The 23,616-nt window shown below is 38.4% G+C and overlaps 1 protein-coding gene across 20 annotated transcripts in view; it reads right to left on the bottom strand.

Annotated features, from left to right (window-relative positions):
- RBM47 (RNA binding motif protein 47) overlaps positions 1-23,616 on the bottom strand; it is a 147,884-nt gene that overhangs the window by 10,365 nt on the left and 113,903 nt on the right. For 18 of the 20 annotated variants that reach the window (XM_081054935.1, XM_081054936.1, XM_081054924.1 and 15 more), the window contains 2 exons: positions 23,206-23,329; positions 816-1,981 (listed from right to left, as the gene is read on the bottom strand). In XM_081054935.1, coding sequence (XP_080911061.1) covers positions 816-1,950 — 1,135 coding nt within the window. In that variant the 5' untranslated portion in view covers positions 1,951-1,981; positions 23,206-23,329. The remainder of the gene's footprint in view (positions 1-815; positions 1,982-23,205; positions 23,330-23,616) is intronic. The other 2 variants (XM_081054940.1, XM_081054934.1) reach the window with 1 other exon arrangement.

Below are 23,616 nucleotides of genomic sequence, written 5' to 3'. Positions count from 1 at the left end.
TCTCGGCATGTAGGTGTTTGCCCTAAGTCTAAGTTGCAGGGGGCTACACACCTTTGTTCTTCAAAGAGCTGGTAAAGATGCTTCAAACATTCTATTCTAGCCCAGATTTGCATCATAAGCATGTCTGCTTGATGCAAGAGATGAACTTGCAGAGTGAGTTCCTAGGATTGCAATCGCAATTTCAATAAAGAAAAACATTTACAGATTGTATGAAAGTTAGAACTGAAAGTGGATCTGGTGGTTCACCTTCCTCATTTTATGTGTGAGAAAACAGGCGTAGGGAGGTTGAAGAGACTGACTGAAGTCACAGAACCAATTATTCTGAGAGCAGGACCCAGAACCTGGGTATTTTGTTTCCTAGTACAATGCTTAGTTTCATTGTACCCTAACCAAATGATTTAAAAACAACAACAAAAAAAACACACCCCAAACCAACAACAGTGTGCCCCCTACTCTCCAATATTCTAAAGATATAATTTCACAAGTAGGTTTTAACCTAAGTACCTAGAGACTAGCCCCCGATTGGGTAGATGCTGAAAGGGCACCATACAAGACGAGCTTACATAATAAACACCCCCATGATTTTACCGTACACCCCATACATAAGAACGACCCGAATCTCTCTCCGTGCTATACAAGTGAATGCCTTTAGGGCCAGCAAATGGCAGAACACAGAACTGACACCCAAACAAGGGTGGGTGGGTAGGGGGTCGGCGTCTACCAGCTCAGTCAACTACAGCCACACCACCTCTGTCACTGCCTGCCTCGCAGATGTGGCTCTCAGGGGCCTACCCAGGAGAACGGCCCCCACTAACCTTTCACGAAGTAGTCCCTGTTGGGCCCGATGAGCGCGTTGTAGGGGTAGCCGTAGTAAGCCAGCGTGTAGGGGTCGCAAGAGTACACGTAGCTGGGCTGCTGCACCACTGCGGCCTCGGCCGGGCCGCCCCCCTTGGCCGCCTTCTGGTAGCGGGAGTACTGCTCCTTGTCCACGGGCTTGGCCAGCGTCACCTCGAGGCATGAGCCCTCCAGCTCCGTGCCGTTGAGGTTGTTCATGGCATGCACGGCGTCCTCGCGGCTGGCAAAGTGCACGAAGGCGTAGTCGCGGATCTTCTTGACACGCTCCACGCAGCCCGGGTTGAACTGGCCGAAGATCTTCTTGATGGTGTCCTCGGTGGTCTCGATCATGAGGTTCCGCACGTACAGGATCTTCACGGTCTCCATCACGTCCTCATCCACGTCGATCTCGGGCTCGGCCCAGTCCACGGCGATCTGGTGGCCCCACAACTGGATGCGGCCAGGCATGAGCTTGCGGCGCGCCATGGCGGCGGCGCGGTGGCTCTCGTACTCCACGAAGGCGAAGCCGCGGTTCTTCATCTTGTCGGCCGCGCTGGCGTACACGATCACGTCGAGCACGCCCTCCGTGACCTTGGCGATTTCCTCCAGGATCTCCTCGCGCTTCTTCATCTTGGGAATGCCCCCGATGAAGAGGCGGCAGTTGTCCACGCTGCAGCACACGCCGAGCAGGCGTCCCGGGCGGATCTCGTAGTTGTTGAGCTCGCGCACGGCGCGCTTGGCCTCGTGCTTGTGGCAATACATGACGAAGGCATAGCCGCGGTTCTTGCCGTCGAAGTCCATCATGAGGCGCAGCTCGTAGATGCGGCCCACGGTCTCGAACACGGGCACCAGCTCGTCCTCGTACACGTCGCGCGGGATCTTGCCCACAAAGACCTCGCAGCCGCGCTGTGGGTGCGGGCCCTCCCAGCCCGGGGGCGGGCCGCCGTACTTGCGCTGCCCGTTCTCCTGCACCATGCTGTAGCCCGTGCGCTCCAGCAGCGCCAGCAGCGCCGCCTCGTTGGGCGCGCCCGCCACGCCCTCCGGCACCTTCGCCGAGGACGAGGACGCAGCGCCCGAGTCGCTGCTCATGGCTGCGGCGGAATCCTCTGCGGTCATAATGTCAAAGGCATCCACGGCGTGCGGAAACCTGGAGGAGACAGAGGGAGGGTGAGTGTGGAATCTGCACGGAGGTGACTCAGACCTTGACTCCTCCCACCCCCTTTTGGTCGAAGACATCCAAGACTCAGACGTTGACCTTACGATGGTTAAAGGAGAAGTCAGAGGGAGACCGCTCTGGAAACGCAGCACCTCTAAAATAGTCTAAGTTAGTCAAGTTGTTTTGCAGGAAAAACCAGAAGTGACGAAGGAAAAAAAAATCAGAATGAGCAAGTACTTCCTCTTAATCGGGACCCCAACAGCTTTGAAGCATGGGGAACTTGCTGTAATTGCCAGTGAAAACCTCATGTTTTTGCAGCAGATGGCAACATCTTTTTGCTCAATGCATGCACTGTCCACTCAGATTAATTACTTTTTAGTTATACTAGCATTTTACCCCATTTATTTCGTTGGCAGACAAAGCCTCTTCCTTTGCTTTCTTTTTAAAGACAGTTTTTTCCCCCTTACTAATGGAAATAGAACAATCTACTTACACTGTTAAGGAAAATTTTGAGTTGTTATTACGTAAGATAGATACAGAGCTGCGTGCTGAAGCTTTTTACAAGGAAGCAATGGAACATACACAACTGCCCAGGACTAGGCCTAGGAGCTGTGGTAAAGAGCAGCTAAGTCTTGTTTTTGTGATGCCATTCAAGCAGAATTCTTGGTATGAACCATTCGTGGATTTAGAATCAGTCCACAGAGACATTGAGTTCAAACAAGGAACTTGTGTAGCAGCAACTACCTGGTAAACCACACTATAGTTTTCAGAGAAGTGTCACATGCATTATCTTATTTGATCTTCTTAATTGCCTTACGTGGTAAGTAATATGATTAGTTCCAATTTGTCTATGGGGAAGTAGGCTCAGAGAGGTTGAGTGAATTGCCCATTTCACACAGCAAGTTATCAGCTTGTAACAGAACTTGATTCCAAATTGTCTGGCTCCAGATTCTCAGAGCTGTGCATTAGAACTTTCTGTGATGATGGAAAAGCTGTCACTAGCCACGTGTGGCTACTGAGTACTTGAAATGGGGCTAATATGACTAATGAACTAAGTTTTTCATTTTATTTAATTTTAACTAATTTAAAATTAAATGGCCACATATGACACTACAGGTCTAAGCTGTGCCACCTTCACCTATACAGCTCAGGGCTCTGTGGAAATGATTTTAAATCATACAATACAGTGATCACTAGGAGCTGGTACTGGGCTTTTGTAATGAAAAGCTCTGATTGACCTTTTAAAAAATGAAGTTTTATTTCTACTTTATTTCTATTTTTACTTGAAAGTATTCAAGTAAATTTTACGGACAATTATGTAAATAATAAATCATTCCTAATTCACCTATCACCTAGTGATAGCCAAAATGAAACTTTCCCATCTTTTTAAAAATGGGTTTTTTTGAGGGCAGGGGTAGAGCTTGGCTTCTAACAACCTTTCTGAGCCTACTTCCCCATAGAGAAATTGGAACTAATGATAATATTACTTATATCCTGCTGCTTTACTTCATTTTATAAGCATTCCCTTGTGGTCTTAAAACTCTTTGTAAAAATATAATTTTTAACGGCTGCATAAGGTTTCATCATTTAACTAGAACCTAGAGCATCATTTATTTTTAATATTTACCACTAGGAATTGTATCCAAGAGTAGTAAGGGAAATTTGAAGGATAGTTAAATTCATCAAAAGAAAAAACAAAACAAATTATAGTGACACAACAATCTGAGATGCTTATCTGCCAGTTGGCCAAGTCAATACTTCTCTGGTTTACCTGCAGTGACATCAACAGGCAGTATAGTTTTATAGTTTAGTGGGGAATTGTGGCCTCTGGAGCCACACTCCACGGTTGTGTGTGAATCCTAGCTCTAAGACTTCCTACTTGCATGACCTGGAGCAAGGATACTTAGCTGCTCCATGCCTCAGCTTCCTATCTATAAAATGGGAACGATGAGGAGGATTAATACTAAGTTTAGAGGAGTGAGTTAATACAAAGCATGTTGAACTGCGCCAAGAACATTGTAAATGCTCAGGAAATGTCAATTATTATCTTTCATACAAACTTCTGGTGAAAGTTTCATAAAACTTCAGATGAATTCTTTCAATTTGAGAGTAATTTTGACACTTTCTCAGTTCCTTAAAAATATGTTTGATATGGCTTCAATTCTTATTTTTAAATTTTCTTTGCTATTCAAGTGCTTGAAAGCTGGTTTGACAACATTATCCAGTTATGAAGTACTTTTTTCTAGTCCAAATTTGAAAATGATATATTCTTTCCTGTAGTTTCAAGTTGAAACAAAAATTTCAATATCAGATTTGAATATGAAGATCTTTTCCTCCTTCCAAATGGAAGGTAAGATATATTCTTAAGAATACTATTTATACAAACACATATGTATTTATAATCTGTGCCTGGGAAGGAAATGCTAGGTACATATATAAGCATGTACGAGGCAATTCAAGATCTTACATGTTGTACTACATAAAACATTGACTAAAGTTCAAAGGAATAGACTTTATTGCTCTGCTGAGGTATGTGCAGTTACTTTTGTTTTCCTAATTGTACTCTGAAATTACAATTTTACACACAAAAAAAGTCTTATCATTGTCGGGCTATGGGAGTCAATTCAAACCCCATTAAATTCATGAAAAATTCTGTTTGCTTTCAGTCTGAAAGCGGCTGGTATCTGTAACATTATCTCATTTAAAATAGCTTATTTCTTGTATCTACGAGCCAAGAAAAGCCTGTTTTCTTGAGTTTTAAGCATTTGGAATAAATGAATCATGTTATTGGTGCTCTTTCCCTTTTTTCTTTCACCACGGGGAAGTTCAGGATTGACTCTGTCACTTCAATTTTAGTAACATTACAAAACTCAAGTTCATTTAATTTGGACTATAGTTTCATTTATTTAGTCTTCTATATTTCCAATGCCATGAATTTAGCTATTTATATTATTAATCTTACTGTTTACATATTCTTAGAAACCATCTCACATAATTTTGCTACTAGATGAATAAATGTGCACGTGGATTCACACACACACACACACACACACACACACACACACCCCAATCTAATTTGCACCAGACATTGATTTATGTAGTATCTAAACTGTCTTTTACATTTAGTGTAAACATTGACATAAAAACAAGTGAGCACCACAATGAGATGCCACTTCACACCCATTAGAATGGCTATTATTTAAAAAAAAAATAAGCGTTGGCAAGAATGTGGAGAAATTGAAACACTTCCACATTGCTGGTGGGAATGTAAAATCATGCAGGTGCTTTGGAAAACAGTATGCTCCTCAAAAACAAACATAGAATTATCATATGATCCACCAATTCCTCTATTGGGTATATACCCCAATGAATTGAAAGCTGAGTCTCAAACAGATACTTGTATACCAATGATCATAATAACAGTATTATTCACAATAGCCAAAAGGTGGAAACAAACCAAATGTCTATTGACGCATGAATGAATTAACAAAAATGTGGTATGTATACACAACGGAATATTACTAAGCATTAAAAAGGAAAGGAATTCTGATACATGCTACAATAGGGATGAACCATGAAGACATTATTGCTAAGTGAAATAAGCTAGACAGAAAATAACACACGTTACATGATTCCATATATATGCAGTACCTAGAATAGTCAAATTCAGAGAGAAAGTAGAATGGTGGTTACCAGGAGTTCGGGAAAGGGAGAGTGGGGTAAACACTCAGTGTTTACTGAGTTTATTAGGGGATGGTGAAAACAACAGTGTGAATGTATTTAATGTCACTGATCTGAAATGGTTAATAGTGGTTAAAGTAGTTAATTGTGTTATGTATATTTTACAACAATAAGAAAAAACTAAAAAAACAAAAGTGAGAAGGCTCAGAGATACAAAAAGGACAAAACTAAGATTCCATAAAATTAGGATTTCATTGGAGGCCATTAAAAAATGGTACACTGACTCAGTTTAACATATTCAAGAAAATCTTATGGTCCACAAACTCTGTTCTCCTTATTGTCATAGCAAATATAACATAGTTAAATAAATTATATGATGTGCTGCACAATGAATTGAAGCCAAAGGCCTAGATACATAAAAGATAATTTATTTAATGCCTTCAAAGGGGGAACTATGTAGCTGCTTCTCTTAGAGATGTAATAGAATGTGTAACTTACTACAGTTAGATATGCTTTAGACCAGGCCTTGGCCAGCCATCGCCATGGTCCAAATATAGCCTGCTATTTTTTTCTGTAAATAAAGTTTTATTGGAACATGGCCATACCCTTAAAATGGGTTGCTTTTGCACCACAATGGCAGAGTTGAATAGTTCTGTCTGTGTGGCCCACAAAGCCTCAAATATTTACTATCTGGCCAGGTACGGAAAAAGTTTGCCGACCTCTACGCTAGGAGATGTGCAGAGGGACATCACTGAAGGTAAATAATATAGATACCTACTGCTAAGTATTACAATCACTCTTCCGTTTCCTGTGCTCGCGATGGAAACAATTTCAGGACCAATTTTAAAATTGTAATATATTTTAAAGACAGTCTTCCTGAGCTGCCTTTTCTCCCTCATTTTAAACTCTTTTCCATTTAACTGCAGGGTCCAATTTATGAGACCTGGAAGAAAAGGTATCTTGTGAAGGTTGTTAGCTCAGCCCCTAACACTTATATGTGAACAACAATTTCTTAAGATTTCAAGAGACACCAACACGGATGGGTTTGTGTCTATTTATTCAGTCATTCAACAAATATTTATTGAACACCTACTATGTGCCAGGCACTCGTACATCTTATCCTCATGGAACTTACCTCTGAGTTAATGGAACTAAAGAATTATGCTTCAAATACAAGAGTTAAGAATGAAGGCAGTTTGTACTCATTCTTAATGACCAGGGACTGCTTCAGAAGAGACGCACCTCAATTTTACTAACAATCTCTTTCTCGTAAGGCTATAGCTCCCCAAGTTAAAACCCAGCCACCATTGGAAGTGTGCTTTAAAAACTCTCTTTAGAAAGGTGGGAGTGTACGTGTGTGTGTGTGTGTGTGTGTGTGTGTGACAGTACATTTGTGGGTGGTGACTGAGGAGAGAGAAATACTATCTTTTGATTGACAGTATTCTCCTTTGGGTAGAAGTGTGGACAGAATGACTAATAAGCAGACTCCCTAAGTTGAACCTTGTGTGTGAATAATAAAAAAGAAATCTGGATAAACAGAACAGAACTACCCAGTTTCATCCAATCAACATATAACAGTTTTTAAATGGATTGGATAATTTGATTTCAGCTGCCTAACCTGTTGAATAAATGCAGTCTCTGGAGTCAGACAGACCTAGGTCCAAATACTGGCTCCTCCACTTACTAGATGTAAACCTTGGGAAAAGCCATTCAACCACTTTAAGCCTCAGTAGTCTTCATCTTTAAAATAGTGACAATAGCCAATATTTATTGAATAACTATTATGTGCCAGGCAGTACTCGTATGCTAAGCTCTTTTTATGTATTCCACTCACTTCGATCCTCACAATGTCTGTATGGGATATTAGGATCTCTACCTCACAAAGAAAACGGAGGCAAAGAGAGATTCAGTAGATTTTTCAGCTCATAAGCATCAGAGCTGGTATTTCAACCCTGACAGCCTGGTTTAGAGTCCGTTCCACACCTGCCCCTAAGTGACTCTTCAGGGGCTGTGGTGAGGGGTTCCTAGTGTAAAACCTAGCACTAAGTGCTCAACTAAAAATGTTTCTTAGAAGAAAAAAAGGTTTTTGAACTTGAGGTAAGAATCTTGCCGCTGTATAGGAGTCTTGTGTTTCCAGGGAAACAGGCAAGGGGTTATCCTACCCAGCGTTAAACCAAACCAGTCAGTACGGGAAGCCTAGCCTGTGAGTTCTGCTGTGGACTCACGTACCCGTCTCCCAGATTCCATTCCTAGCAGCTGTACTGTCTGGCACTGCGATTCTCTGCTAGTGGCTGGCTCAGGCATCCACGTGCAAGCCTGTTTCTCACCTAACCCTTGGCCATAGCAGTTTGCCGAGGTTCTGACAGAAAGAACCTGCAGAGACTTGCTGCATTGTATGCAAAAGTTCCAGTCATCCACATGGATGCCACATTTCTTGGGGCAGGACCCTCCCAATACATAGCCATCCTCGAACACCCTAAAAATGCATTAGTGTTCAGTGAAGGCTGCTAACATGAAACAAACATGGCAATATGTTGGAAACAAATCCCTTATTCACAGTTTGGCATGTAAAACAGAGACAAACTTCCTTTCAAATCAAGCTATTCTTAATCTGAACTATTAACTAGACTTTTTATTGTCTTTATTTGAGATCGAGTTTGAGCTTGTTAGGGTAAAATAAAATTTCAGGGTTAACTCAGACTTAAAGCAGAAATCATCCAGGATTTGAATGCCCTTCTTACTACCGGTTCAGAGTACCTTTCAGTAGGATTTTAACTTTGCGCTGGGAGTTTTATAGGGCAAGGGATACCCGCTGTACTGGGAAATATTTCCCATGTTTACCATCCAGTCATTCCTAGGATCCAAAACAGGCACGCTTTTACTCTAGAATTATCCAAATGACCAGTTAACGTTGTTTCACTGCCCTGGGGTGTGTGTGTGTGTGTTTGTGTGCAATTTGGAATTCTTGGGAGAGTTTTATTTGCTGACTTATGGACATATTGCAATTTGAAGATATTTCAGTGGGGAGCAGTGTCTTCCAGCGCTAGCTGGAATTTAATTCAGTGGAAAAATGCATTTATCCAAGAGGTAATTCTATCTGTTTGTGGTTAGATTTCTATTTTGATGTTCCTTATTTACATCATAAAATTTTTGTCTTTACTATTAGCCGCTTCTTAGGCATGACCTGACATACACAATGTACAGATATAATAAAATACATACTGTACTGGCTAAGAGCAAAGACTTTGTTGTCAAAGAAATTTAAGTTCAAATCATGACTGTGCCACTCACTATCCATGTCATACAAGGCAAATTACCTCAGTTCCATTTCCACATTTCTAAGATGGTTCTGTAATAGCACCCATTTCAGACTATTAGTTCCAGGATTAAAGGACATTTAATGCCACAAATTGGGGTGGCGAGTGAGTAGAATCGAAGGGCAGCTTCTGCAAAAAGTTTCCAAGATTTGGCCTCACCCTGAGCGGTTATCTTATTGCCCTGGGCCAAGTTACCACCACCCATTAGAGTAAACAGCAGAGAGAGCACTCCCACCAGCAGACAGGCCTCTGGCACGGGGACATTTCTGTTACCTCAGAGTTTGAAAGTGTAAAAGGAGTTGTGCTCCAAATGGAGGCAAGAGTCCTAGGAATTTACCTGGGGGCCCAAACAATAAGCTGAAGACTGAAACTTTCTATCTCAGCTGGCAGCCTTATTCTATTTGAGGGCATGACCCTTGGGACACATAAAAATCCTTCCATGACTCTCTTATTTAGGTAAAATCCTAAGAGGATAAAGAGGCAGTGGGATGATGACATTCTGGGCCATTCCTTCAGTCTATTCCTCGCTAATCTGAGAAGAGTTAATTCATACTGGATCTTAAATTGTGTTTATGCCTGTACAGGTTTTGTTATGGCAAAGCACATCATTCGGTGAAGGATTGTGTTTGATAAACAGACGCAAAGCCAAGGGGCTCGCTTTTCCCAGGCATTTCTATCAACACATCCCTGAAAAGGAGATATTTTGCGGTGGGTTCCCAGGAATAAAGTCACCCACCTGAAAGGGGTGGAGTTTGGCGATATCACCAATACCCGTTAAGAATCTGTTATCTTGTTTCCTTTAAATAAGCATTACACATTTATACTTTTTCTCACCAGGTTGATGGGGTAATGCTGAAAATAATGAAGCCTGTAAATTCAGTACACGTCTGCCTCCTGGATCAATGTTTTCCCAAACTCTGAACAAGCAGTCGGAGGGACTTCTAGTTTCACCCCTTCCCTTGGCTCCTTTGACCAAAATCTTTGAGGATCAGGTTAGGCACAGAAAGGCTGACCAGCAGATATACCAAAAAAGAGAAGGAAGAAGGAGAAGCAGCAGAGGCTTATAAAATAGTAACTTGACTTTATACAGTGCTTTGCAATGTATAAAATTATTTCACGTCTACTATCTAATTTCATAAAACCCCACAATTTTAGCAGCAAAAGGACTTTAGGTATCCTTTAATCCAGGGTTTCTCAACCTCATTCTCTATTGACATTTTTGGTGTGATAATTCTGTGCTGTGGAGGGCTGTCCTATGTTCATAGCGCCCCTTCCCTCTACCCTAGATGCCAGAAGACCCCACCCCACTCCTCATGTTTTGACAACCAAAAATTGCTCACTGTCGAGAATTCCTGATGAAGTCTTGGAGCTCTAAACAGATTACATACTTGCACATGGCAGGTATTAAATTAAAGAGTCAGAGATGTTGTTATTTTATACTCTCCACCCCCAGCATGGGCTCAAAGTCTTGTTCTGGCTCTTACTGTCAAGGTTGTCAAGACTGAGAAATGTGCAACACTTTTCAAAGGTCCAAGGTAGTGTCTCTGTGATGCCAAACTACTCATTTATTTTGCTTGAACACCTATCAATTTAATTTTTCAAACCAAACAACTCCCACCATAAAGCCCTATCAGACTGATTCATTCTGGTGTCAAATTGATTTGTCATCGCAGAACAGCTGAAAAGCCTGGGTCACACAAACACCATTTTTGAAATCAGGCTAAGGGATCTGCCAAGCCATTCCACCGCCTTATTTAAATTCAGACCCCTTTGCTTCACGGACACATGAAAACTGCTGACAATCTGGTTTTTAAGATTTGGACTTTTCTCAAATGTCACTGCTGGTTTCTTCCATAATGTAGAATGCCTCACTTAAGATTAAGAGTTTTTTGTTGTTTTGTTTTAAGATACACTATGTGTTCCTGAGCCACAGTCAATTCACCGGTACTAAAATCAACCCTCCTTAACCCTTAGGCAAAAAGCCTGGGTCATCTCATGGATAGATAATTAAACAATATTTGTGTATGCATTCCATTCATTCACTCATTCATTCAAATACTGATTGGACATTTGCTGTCTACTAGGCCAAAGTAGGTGCTTGGGGATAGAGTATGACTACTCTACAGTCCTTGGGGTTGCTAGTCTACCAGGGTGGCTAAAGGAGGAGGGAGAGGAAGAGAGAGCAGCAGAGGGACCACCATTAGCAAAGATGGGCAGCCATACAGGATTATCCAACCCCAGGAAGTCACATTATATTCTTTCAGTGAATATTCTACTGAGTGCCAAAGCTACAACAGCAGCTTAGTAAAATGTCCAAGTGACAATGAACCATGGGTCAACGCAGAATCCAAGGAGTAATCCAGCTGTAAAAGATGGACAAGGACTGAAAATCTCCACGTTTGGTTTTATTTAGAGATGGAAAATCTTCAAGAGTAGAGCTCTCTCCTTCTCCTCCTACACTTTCAGAACTAATTATATGTCGCACTGTGGCAAATAAATTAAATCATGAAAATCAAAATCCGTTTTATTGAGCATTTTTCTGAGCCACTCTGTTGACTGCCAACGTTTAGCACAGTGAGGTAATTTCAGAGGACACCGTTCCATGGTATGTCTAGTATTTCTGGAAAAGTGTCTATAAAGTGTATTTTACTCATGCTAAAAAGAAAGTGGCAGTAAGAGAGTATAGATGACTTAAATTCAATCCTCCCTGGTGGGAAGGAGATGGACTAGAAATAATCTCTCAGAGAGTTACGTGATATCCCTATGAGTGAAAGTTGAAAACGTGGGCTCTGAAGTAAACTGCAGCCAATGGGCCAAATCTGACCCTCTAGCTGTTCTTATAAAGTTTTATTGGAACATAGCCATACCCATTTGTTTACATACTGTCTATGGCTGCTTTCATGCTACAGTGGCCGAGTTGAGTTGTTGCAGCAGACACAGTATGACCTACAAAACCTAAAATATTTACTGTCTGTTTTTTTTACAGCAAAATACCCTTCCTCTAGGGTCCAATTACTTGGGCGTGAGCCCCAGCTCTTCAACTGTGTAGCTGTAGCATGTTGGTAAGTTATTTAACGTCTTAGTTCATCATCATCCTCATCGGCAAAATGAGAACAGTGATACTAATAATCACTATCTCAAGGTGTCACGGGGAGGAATAAATGAGATTAGAACAAAACCAAATACAGCAGGTTCTTGAATAACATCATTTTGTTCAATATCATTTTGTTACAATATTGATGAGATGGGTAGGAATTTAACTTTTGTTTCTATTAATTAGCCTATGGTACACTGTATACATCATTTCACTTAAAATCGCAGAACCTATGGGCAACGTTAAGTGAGGACTTACTATATATAGTAAGGGTTTGATAATGTTAGCTATCATTGCCCCCTTTTAAAGATCAGAAGGTTGAGGCTCAGACAGATCAAATAACTTGCCTAAGATCACTCAGATTGAAACTTCGCTGATGATGAAGCCCAAGCTCTTTCTACCATGATACCCTGTCTTTGCTATGTTCTTAGTGATAACAGGGTTTGCTATAGCCAGTGTTAACAGAATAATCCCACTGTCAGTGAGAAATGGACACTGGTTGATACAGTTGAAGGAAATTCAAACACAGATCCACAATAAAGTTCTTGGGAAATCATTCCTTTCTACCATATACCTCACTGCACCTCCCCACCTTCACCACCTCTTCTCTAAGCTTTCAGAGAGTTCAGCAAACTGTTCCATAGCCGATCTTTGGCCCTTAATAGAGTAAGTAACATGCTTAAATTATATTTTTTCGGCTTAAAAATTTATTGAATTAGATTCTTAAATGGAAATGTTTAAGGACTGGAATTCACGTAATCTAAATGCTTAAGTGAGAATATGGGACTAAAACGAGGCAGTGGGGATGGTGGTGACACACCTAAGCTCTGGAGCAAGACTGTCTGCCTTCATATCCTGGCTCCCCCATTGGAGAAACAAGTGCCTTCACACCAGGCACTTAATCTCCTTGAGCTTCAGTTTCAACATCTATAAAATGGTAATACTATACCTCACAATGTGAGGATTAAATGAGAATATACATATAAAACACTTAGAAAAGAACGTGGCAACTGTAAATGCTCAAATCCATTTATCATTATCATTTCAGTTGGTCAAACCAGTAGATGTTTTTCAAGGATCTTCTCTTTGTAGAGAACTATATAGTCACCGTTTAGAATCACAAATTTTCTGCCTGACAATGTAATTTCAAAAGTTAAAGAATCTTAGGGAATTTTACTTCAAAAATTTGTGGATGAACTGGAAGGGAACTTACGTAGCTTATTACTTTCGATATTTATATGGAAAAGTGCTTTAAGTCACTGAAATGTGAAATGGTTATTTATAGTGACGCATTTTTTACACTAATGATTATATAAAAAATACTATGTTTTTTTGATATTTGTCCAATTTTGTAAGTATCATATTCTTTTTATACTATTTAGTATACCTACACTGATGTTTTGTGCCTACCCATTGATGTAGTAAGTCCTAAATATTGTTTATTAACTATGAGATATTAAAATTACCAACACAACTTGAAGAAATCTGGGCATAATACTCTCAGAAAAACTTTATGGGCCAGCATTTGAATGTATGATCTGTCAGTTTCATGGGTGATCATTTTTATTATAAAAATCATATTTAATTTGCAAAGAGGTTCATAAGAGTTCCTGTAGATAGGAAGTCCCCTATGTCATAATTTAAGAATATGATTCAAGTTATCTGTCTGTCTGTCTGTCTATCTATCAATCATCTATTTTTCCTGCATATACTTTCCCTGTATATACCTACAGTACTATGCAAAAGTATCAGTATTATTTTCTTGATGTAGAAACTGAGAACAAGGGTAATTATGTGCTGAGCTCAACATCACTAGATAATGGTAAATTTGGGATTATGACTTAATAAAGAAGCCTTATCTTTGGGGTGACAGTCTGTAGTTTAACTTCTATTTGACAGTAGAGTTTGCTTATATTCAAAACAAAACTCAACAGTCCATATATAATAGAGATCCACATATAAACAGCTTTTAAAAAATTCTAAAATTTGTATGTAAAGGGTATTTTTCATTCATTTGGTTTCTTGAATTTATGCCGAAACCGATTTAGAAAATGAACTTTCCCCAGTATAAGCTTTCACAGTCTTTATAATATGTAACTGCTATTCTTTTCTTCCCAATTTCAAACTGTATTAGTAGTTTGCAAGTAGTAGTTATGTAGTATTAGTGAAGTCTATTATTACTATCTCATATTAGACATGAGTACATACTCTATAGGATATGTTCTTTCATTATCTTCTAGCAATATGTGAAATAGTAGTATACAAGAATATCACAGGTCTTTTTGTAAGAAAAATGACAAATTGCCTGACCTGAAACAAAGGCTCTGAAATAGAGTGAGATGGTCAAACATTAGCTTCAGTTTTAAGTGTGACCTTCTGATTGTATTTGATTATATTAGTCATTTCAGTTGTGACCATGTAACAATGTCTACTACCACAGGAAAAAACATCCTATTTAATATTGATGTCCTTGTATTTGGACTGGTCCATTGACCAGTACACCTCAGGACAATAGGTGAAATGGCATTAAGCCACAAATACTCTCAACATTGAGTAAGTCATGACTTTCTTCTATAAATGTTTAAACTGAATGTGGAGTATTTTTGAAGTTAAAAATATTTTCAAATACCATAACAATATTTCATGATAGTATGACTATATAGGCTCTTTGTGAGAAAAAAAGAGAAAAACATAAAAGGAAGTGAGCTTTCCGGTGGGAGTCAAAAGACAATATGCATTAAAATGCAGCTTGAAACAAATCCAGAAAATACATTTTTTTATTATTCACTAAACGTTTAAATGTTGTTCTCTCTTTATCTAGCTTTTTAGCGTTGTTCCTCTGGTGATATTTGGACCTTTTTTTTTAATATGAGTATTGTGAGAAACAAATGAACAGGTAGGTCCTTCCAGTATTGCTAAGGTTAAACCCTAATACCCAATAGCTTAATTCTTTATTATGAAAACAATGAAAAGAAGGGAAGAGCATGAGTTCATTGGCATGAGAAGGAATCTGGGTGGGTATTTGTGAATGTCGTGGCATGTTTTATCAACTTCATTTGTTTTTCAGTGTTTTCAAAGGACGCTGTTAGAAATGGGGCCATCTGAGAGAGGTTCCTTAATAACAGAGAAAGTAAAATTCACCTATTATGAAGTGATTTTAGATATTTTAGGCTATTTCAACTTGCTTCTACATTATTGGAAATATAATAGAAAATTAAAATAAGGTGGTTTATTTCATTAGCTCTAATTGAAACATTTCAAAGGCAGGAACCCTTATTTTGGTATCCCCAGTGCCTAGCAATGAAGGAAAGAATGTTTTAATAAGGAATTAAGGAATGGAAGAACCAGTGAACGAGCACTGTCATTTATAAGAAACATGGGAGGATGAAACTACAAAAAGAATTTTATCATCACACATAATTACCTGTAAATTGCTTTGGACTTATTTTTTCATTTATTTATGTTTGTGTGTGATTTATCCTCATTCAGAACTATGTACAAATACGAGTATTGTCATCCCAAGTATTGCCCAGCAGTGTGTCTATATGACCAAAAATATCCCATTAAAGAATGGACAGGTTGGCTTTGGTATGGGAGCCGGCACTCCACACCGTTCAGGCACTAGCCGTGTCAATGGGGAAAAGCCGCATCAGCCATTGATGGACTATACTGAATGCAAATCTTAACCTCTTCCTTAGGGCCTCCTTGGTAAAGCAGGCACTGGTCAGGCAGCTGTAGAATTTCCATGACTTTTCTTTTGCCTTAAGTTGATATGCTTAGCTTATACCACACTGTCTCAGGGATTTGGCAGACATTTTATGCCACAAGGAAATAGCCACAAAGATGGTGACCGACCAAAGGCAGTTTCCAAATGCTCTTTTTATGTACAGGTATTTCGAGGAGCTGGGTATTACCGTGCTTGAGCTCATGTGCACTAGAATCGGGTAGGCTCCTTTCTTCCCTGATATGTCTCTGCTCCTAGGCAGTTCTCTACCATGCAGTGGTGAATCTTAATGAGTTGGAAAGCAGCTCACAAATTAATCGGATACTAACAATATAATACAGAAGTTCACAAATGTCTGTATAAGAAATCCAAGGTTCTCAATTCAATGTCACTCGCTTATCTACCTTTTTACTTTTCATGGGAGTGTGACACACAGGGAAGTTACCTCTTGTTACAGAGGAGAAAAGGTAGGGAAGCAACACAGGGACTTCTGGTTTCAGTCGAAAAAAGCATTACCACCTGTCATCTTTCTTCTTTATATTCACATTTCCATGGCCTTTTCCTTAATTGCTTTTTATCCTCATCTTAAATTCTCATTTAATATCCCTGGTTTTCGAATGTAATTACCTTGGTTAATAAGTACCACAGAGTAATAAATAAGAATAGAGCAATGTATGATTAGCTGTCTGTTTTAATTGTTTAAATAAAACACACTCACACATACGCACCCCAGTTTTTAACAGGTATTCACCATTTGAACCAAATGTAGTAATATATGGTTTAAAACTAGAGAAGGGAAAAGAGACAATTGCAAATTATTTAAATGCTAAATTTATAATTTTTTTTGAGGTAGAATTTGAAGATATTTGGGGGGAAAAAATCGAAGTTCTAGTCTGTGGAAAGATATTTATTAAAAGAAGAAAGGGAAGGAGAACCAGTTTTCCCAGTCTCTATAATTTAACTAGACAGTTAAAATTAGTTGGAAATGTACATAAAAGTTACAAAGACTATAAAAGTTACATAGAAAGCAGAACTATATTAATGAAAGAAACTCATGAAATGTAGACTTTTAAGAATGTAAATGAACAGAAAATACATATCCAGAGTTCAACTGAGCCTAGAGCATTTAGAATGAAATGTTCAAGTGTCAGGAAGCTTATATATTCCAGATATAATAAACTCTTGGGACTAGTGTTGGACTATAATTGCCGTTCACGTCTCACATACTCTGTACTTTCATTATGTACACTTGAGTTGTTTCAGTATGAAAAACTCACATACCAGTAAAAATGTCCCTGATTTGAGCTGAGCTGGTCATTTATTCCCAGTCTCACAGAGAAATATTGGATATTCTTTGAGTTAATAAAGTGTGAAATGACTTTAATGCTTCAAGGGAAATATAGGATACCACCAGTCTTGCAAACTGTTTTTAGAAAGCATGGCTTATCTTATCTTACCCTGCCTTAGAAAATTTAGTTGGCTTAGTTATTTCCTCTTTCTCCAAAGCCCCTTTTATGGCAAAGAGAAAATGAGGACCTATAGCAGCAGTTTAACCCTCATAAACCAGTCCCCATAAAAACAAAGAGGGGCCTGATACCATAGTCTTAGTGGATGTAACACTAAGTGATTTGGGATTTGGACACCTGACTACCAATCCTGTGTTCTAATGTTGAGAATCTCCACAAGTTCGCGTGGAGAATCCTGCAGCTATGAGCAATCTCCGTGTGGGCTGTTATCTCTAGAGTCAGCCGCAGACCTTTGGTCCTGTTGCGACCAGGTGAGGCAGCTTACACAGCCTGAGAGTTTCTTCTTACTTCTCAAGACTGCAAGGCTTGAGTGAGCTACCCAGACCCTCCCATAAGCACATCTAGATGCTGTCTACAATAAAACAGAACTAGAATAGCTATTGTGGAAAACCGTTTGGAAACCTAACAGTGGCTAATCTAGTTTTGTTTCTCTAAAGCAGTGTGGAGAGAAATTTTTGTACAAATAAATATTGGCTGTAGCCCACAACTATGGCCCCATTCAGCATGGAGTGTCTTCTCTGTTTTCCTCTGCTGCCAAACCTATGTACATATATAACACACACTTTTCTTTTTGGCCTAAAACACTATCTATCTACCTCTTCGTTGCTTTTGTTGGGGATTTCATCAAGCATGTTGACATCAAAACACTTGCTGATCCCAGGCACCCCCTCATTGCTGTATCCTAGTTTTGAGAGCTGAGCCGGCTGAGCTGTTAGTTTCCCAGCTGCTTTAACTTTCTATAACCTGTCTGTTGGGAAACCACCAAAGCCTCCACTAGGTAGAAAAATAAGTGAGGATGAGCTTTAGATGTCAATACATGTGCTATTTGCTTAACCGTCTGACACATATTCATTGAGATTTAGTGGGATTGAAAAGCACCTCTTTAAAAAGAATCCTGGCTCTTACCATACGCCATATACAATGATTGACTCGAACGGATCACAGACCTAACTGTAAGAGCTAAAACTTATAAAACTCGTAGAAGAAAATATAGAGGAAAAGCTTCATGATATTGGATTTGGCATTGATTTCTTGGCTATGAAACCAAAAGAACAGGCAATAAAAGAAAAAAATAGATAAATTGGACTACATCGACACAAAAAACTTTTGTGAACCAAAGAACACAATCAGCAGAGTGAAAAGGTAACCCACAGAATGGGAGAAACTAATCTCTAAAAACATTAAGGAATTAATATCTATAAAATATAAGGAATTCCTATAATACAGCAACAAAACAAACCAACCAATTAAAAATCAGGCAAAGGGCTGAATAGGTATTTCTCCAAAGATGATACACAAATAGCCAACAAGCATATGGAAAGACTCTCAGTATCACTAATTGTTTGGGAAATGCAAATTAGAGCCACAATGATATTCTACTTCATACCCATTAAGATGGCTATTATTAAAAACTAAAATTAAAAAAAACACGACCCCTACAAAAACAGAAAATAACAAGTGTTGACAAGGTTATGGAGAAATTGGAACCCTTGTGCATTGCTGGTGGGATGTAAAATGGTGTAGCTTTTGTGAAAAACAGTATAGTGGTTCCTCAAGAACTTAAACACAGAATTGTCGTATAATCCACCAATTCCACTACCGGGTGTATACTCCAAAGAATTAAAAGCAGGGATTCAAACATATATTTATATATCCATGAACATAGCAGTATTACCCATATAGCTAAAGGGTAGAAATAACCCAAATGTTCAGTGCATGAATGGGTAAACAAAATATGGTATATATACAAAATGGAATATTAAGTCAGCCTTAAAAACGAAGGAAATTCTGTCACAAGCTACAACATAGATGAGCCATGAAGACATTATGCTAAGTGAAATAAGCCAGACACAAAAGGACAAATATTGGGTAATTCCACTTATATGAGATACCTGGAATAATCAAATTCATAGAGACAAAGTAGAATGGTGGTTGCTAGGAGCTGGGGGAAGGAAGGAATGGAAGTTATTGTTTAATAATAACTTGTACAAACTCATACAAAGTTTCGGTTTGGGAAGATGAGAAAGTTCTAGAGATAGATGGTGGTGATATTTACACAAAAATGTGAATATGTTTAATGCCTCTGTTATGCATATTTTACCACAATAAAAAAAATAGAGAGATGTGGAAAACTAGTCGAGTCACCATATGGAATAAAAGGGAGGAAGGAATGCAGATTTTTCAGAGAAGACAGGAAAATGATTAGAAAAATGATGTACTAGGCTATGTCACTTTTTTCTTTATGTTTGTGATTCAAATTGCAAAGAGATCAATATATTAGCAAATGAGACTTTAACTATGTGAAGAAATCTAGTCAAAAAGTGGCTGTGTTGTCCCAAGATTAGAGCCAATTTGAGGAATTACTACAGTTCCTTCATACTTTTAGATTTTGGAAATTGTCCCAACATATATTTAAATATATATATTTTCTGAAGTATAAAACAAACCACTATTATAAAGGGGCACAAAATCTGAGTAGAGAGGAACCCAGAAAATATTTATGAAATATCTACTCTATGTTAATATGCAAGAGGCAATCTACCTCAGAGAGAAAGAGCAGTTGTCCAGTGGCAGACTTTCTTGCCCAACTTTGGCTCAGTCTCCCTGAAATTGCTCAGTACAGCTCAGTAGTTGAGTTATACAATTTTAACATTTTGGCAGGTGTAGGGGGGTAATGGTGAAGGAAGCTAAATATCATGAGCTTATTTACCCCTTAAACCTGTTTTGTGTGTTCCAATTTGAAAATCTGATAAAAATCCATGAACAGTGCAAGTGTAGACTTTTAGTGTGTGTGTGTTTGGGGCTGGCAATTGGTGCCAGGGTACGGATAAAGATGAGACAGCACCAATCTGTAGAATGTGTCACCTTTAAAATCCTAGTCATGATTCTACAAAACTCTCTGTGAAGCTCATTGACCATCCTTTGCTTTGGGGACCCCCAGTCTTTGGTATTTTATCCATTACTTATGAATTATAGGTGGTAGAGCTAAAAGGAACTTTAGAGGCCATCTTGAAGGATTTTCCTACTACTTTAATTTTACATTTAAAAAAATGATTCACTTGAAAACATTTCCTAATATTTAATTAATCAGGGAAACTTCTCTCCTAAAGAAATTGAAGTGCTTTCATTGCCAGATAATGGAAGCTATACAACGTATTACGTTGTTTACAGTTAAGTTTACATATCTACATAATGACTTCTATTGTTGTCACTACCTGTGTGTGTACTCACATCTTTTTACTAAAAACCACTTCAGACACTCTTTAGAAATCGACAAATTTGAGCCTTTCACTTTAAAAGAAATAGACCTTGAGAAGTTAAGTGAACCATCCAAGTTTAAGGATTTTTGAGTTTGTTGTTTGTCTGGGCTCACCAACTGAATTAAACTTCTCATTGACAATGAAAAGATCTTTTGTTCTCCTGAAGCACGTAGTACAGAATGAAGGAAACTGCTGATAATAAATACCAAGTGAATGAATGCAGGCTTCATATATGCTTTTCCCCGTGAAGAGATCTGAGACATTACTATTAACGCACAATGCTGATCAGATGACACTCTCTTCTACTCCAGAGACTTACATTGGTTAGGGTGGGGTGGGCCAGGGAGAGGGAATGGGCTTTTATCTCCTGAGCTTTTGTAGAAATATTGATAATTTTAAACCTTCTTAAAGTAGTAAGAACTCAATCTTCACATGTGTGCAGTGAAATTAACATTATCCTATATCATTGGTAGGGGCACATGGGAGGGCAAGTACAATTTGGTGCATTTCTGGAGGGCAGTTTGACAATATCAAGAGTTTTACAGTGTTCATTAAAAATAGTTCATTCTCATTGGCCCAGTGAATCCCTTTATAGAAATTTACTCCAAGAAAATAATCAGAGACACAGGTAAAATTTATAGTCAAATATGTTCACCGCCAAATATATGGTGATGGAAGGAGAACTGACTCTGGGTGGTGAACACACAATGGGATTTATAGACGATGTAATACAGAATTGTACACCTGAAATCTATGTAAATTTAGTAACATTTGTCACCCCAATAAATTTAATAAAAAAAAAAAATATGTTCACCACAGTGGTACTTACAACATAATGTAATGAAAATAATAGTATATATTTATGTGATGTGAAAAATATAATGTTTAAAGGTATGGAAATGGCTAAATTACGACATAGTTGTAGACTAGAATACTTATTTCATTTCTCTACTATGTTAACCTTGTTAAATATTTTAGAATGAATATATATATATATATATATATATTTATATATATGTTTTTTAAGACTACACTGTTTCTTTGAAGATAAGACCTAGCCAGACAATCAGCTCTTGAGGCTTTTGGAGCAAAAATTAGTATAAGACCCGGTCTTATTTTCCTATAAGACCGAGTTAATATAATATAATATAATATAATATAATATAATATAATATAATACCGGATCTTATATTAATTTTTGCTCCAAAAGATGCATTACAGCTGATTGTCCGGCTAGATCTTATTTTCAGGGAAATACGGTATATAGAATATATATATATGAAATATTCAAAAAAAACAAAAAAGGAATAAATATACCATAATGTTAATTGTGATTTCTTCGAATTGTGGGGTTATAAGTAATTTTATATTGTTTCTTTAATTTCCAGGTTTCCTTTAATGAATATGTTTTCATAAAAAGAAAAAAATTATAATTAAAAAAATAATTAGCTCTCCGCATTCCTAAATTTAGTGGACTAAGTCCAGATCCCAGATAAGAGGATGTGAAAAGAAGGGACTCTTTTCTGGCGGGGGGGTGCTGTTGGGCACATCAGTGTCACCAGCAGCCCCTCCCTGACATACGAGGATCTATTACTTCTCCCTTTTGGAGCTATAGGAGGGCTGGGGCTGGGGCTGGGGAGGGCTGGCTGTTCAAGGTTCCGGGTTATGCTTCATGTCCACAGCATACATAAAATTATCACAGAATAATAATGCCTCTAACTGTAGAGAATTATGTAGTTTTCAAAGTGTATTTATATTGTGCTCGCTTCGGCAGCACATATACAAAGTGTATTTATATATGTTACAATTCACCGGATTGCCATGATTTAGAGAGCCTGACATGGCAGTTACTTTTACCTTATATTACAGGTAAGGCAACAGATTAGAGAAGACATGAGAATTGTTCAAAAACATACAAGTATCTTCTCTAGCTTGTACAAAGGACCCTTCCTTATATATCCAGCACTTTCAAAAGACAATGCTGATTGAAATATACCCTTGACTTTTTTTTGCGGGGGGGGGGGGGCATAAAAGACAGATTATAGCCACTGTGCTATACACCTGAAACTAATATAAAATAATATTGAATGTCAACGATAACATATATATGTATGTACATATATATATATGCACTTTACATATGTATATATATAGTACATATATATGTACTATATATATAATCATGGGATATAAAGTGCAGCATAGGGAGTACAGTCAATGGTATTGTAATAACTGTGTACGATGTCAGAGGGGTAGAAGACTTGGTGGGGTTATCACTTTGTGAGGGGTGTAAATGTGTAATCATTATGTTGTTTTGTATACCTGAAATTAATTTAATAAAAGAAAAAAAACAGATTATAAGCACTACATAATCATCACACCTCATCTCAACTCTTAAAATGCTCACACATGCATACAGTAGCAGTTTTTCCTTGAGCCACAATAAGGATTTATACTGTGGGTTCAAAATGACTTATCATTTTGTATAACCACTATTTTGCCACATAAACACACACAAGGTACACCCCGTGTAAGCAGCAGATAGCTTAGTTGATAGGAATGAAAATTTACGGTTTTCCTTAAGGAGAAAAGGACACCAGCTGGTGTACTCACCAAAAACCACCCGTTTGATCTGTCTGGTCCTTTATAGGATGTAGAACAAGAATATACAGGAAAATTCAGACAGCGTGCTTGGGATTTCTCAGTTCAATTTTTGGAGTGCCCTTTGAGGCAAATCCTAAGGGGTAAAAAAAATTGCGAGAAATGTTTTCTAGTTCAATATAATTTTCATACATGCATTACTAATTTGGGGCCATTTTGTTTCAAGACTGGACTACCATTAGTCTATCACGACCTCTACAAACCAAGAAATACAACCCTTTATTCCTTTCCTATCCTTGAACAAGCACTAGTAATAAGAAAATAACCAGTTTCTTCCATTTGTTGTATTTTTGCCTCTGTTTTCTTTAGAGCACCCATGACTTCAAGATGAACAACACAGTGTTTAGAAAGGAATACAGGTAC

This window comes from Rhinolophus hipposideros, assembly GCF_964194185.1.
Source record: "Rhinolophus hipposideros genome assembly, chromosome: 1".
NCBI lineage: Eukaryota > Metazoa > Chordata > Mammalia > Chiroptera > Rhinolophidae > Rhinolophus > Rhinolophus hipposideros.
This window is presented reverse-complemented; position numbering and strand designations above follow the sequence as displayed.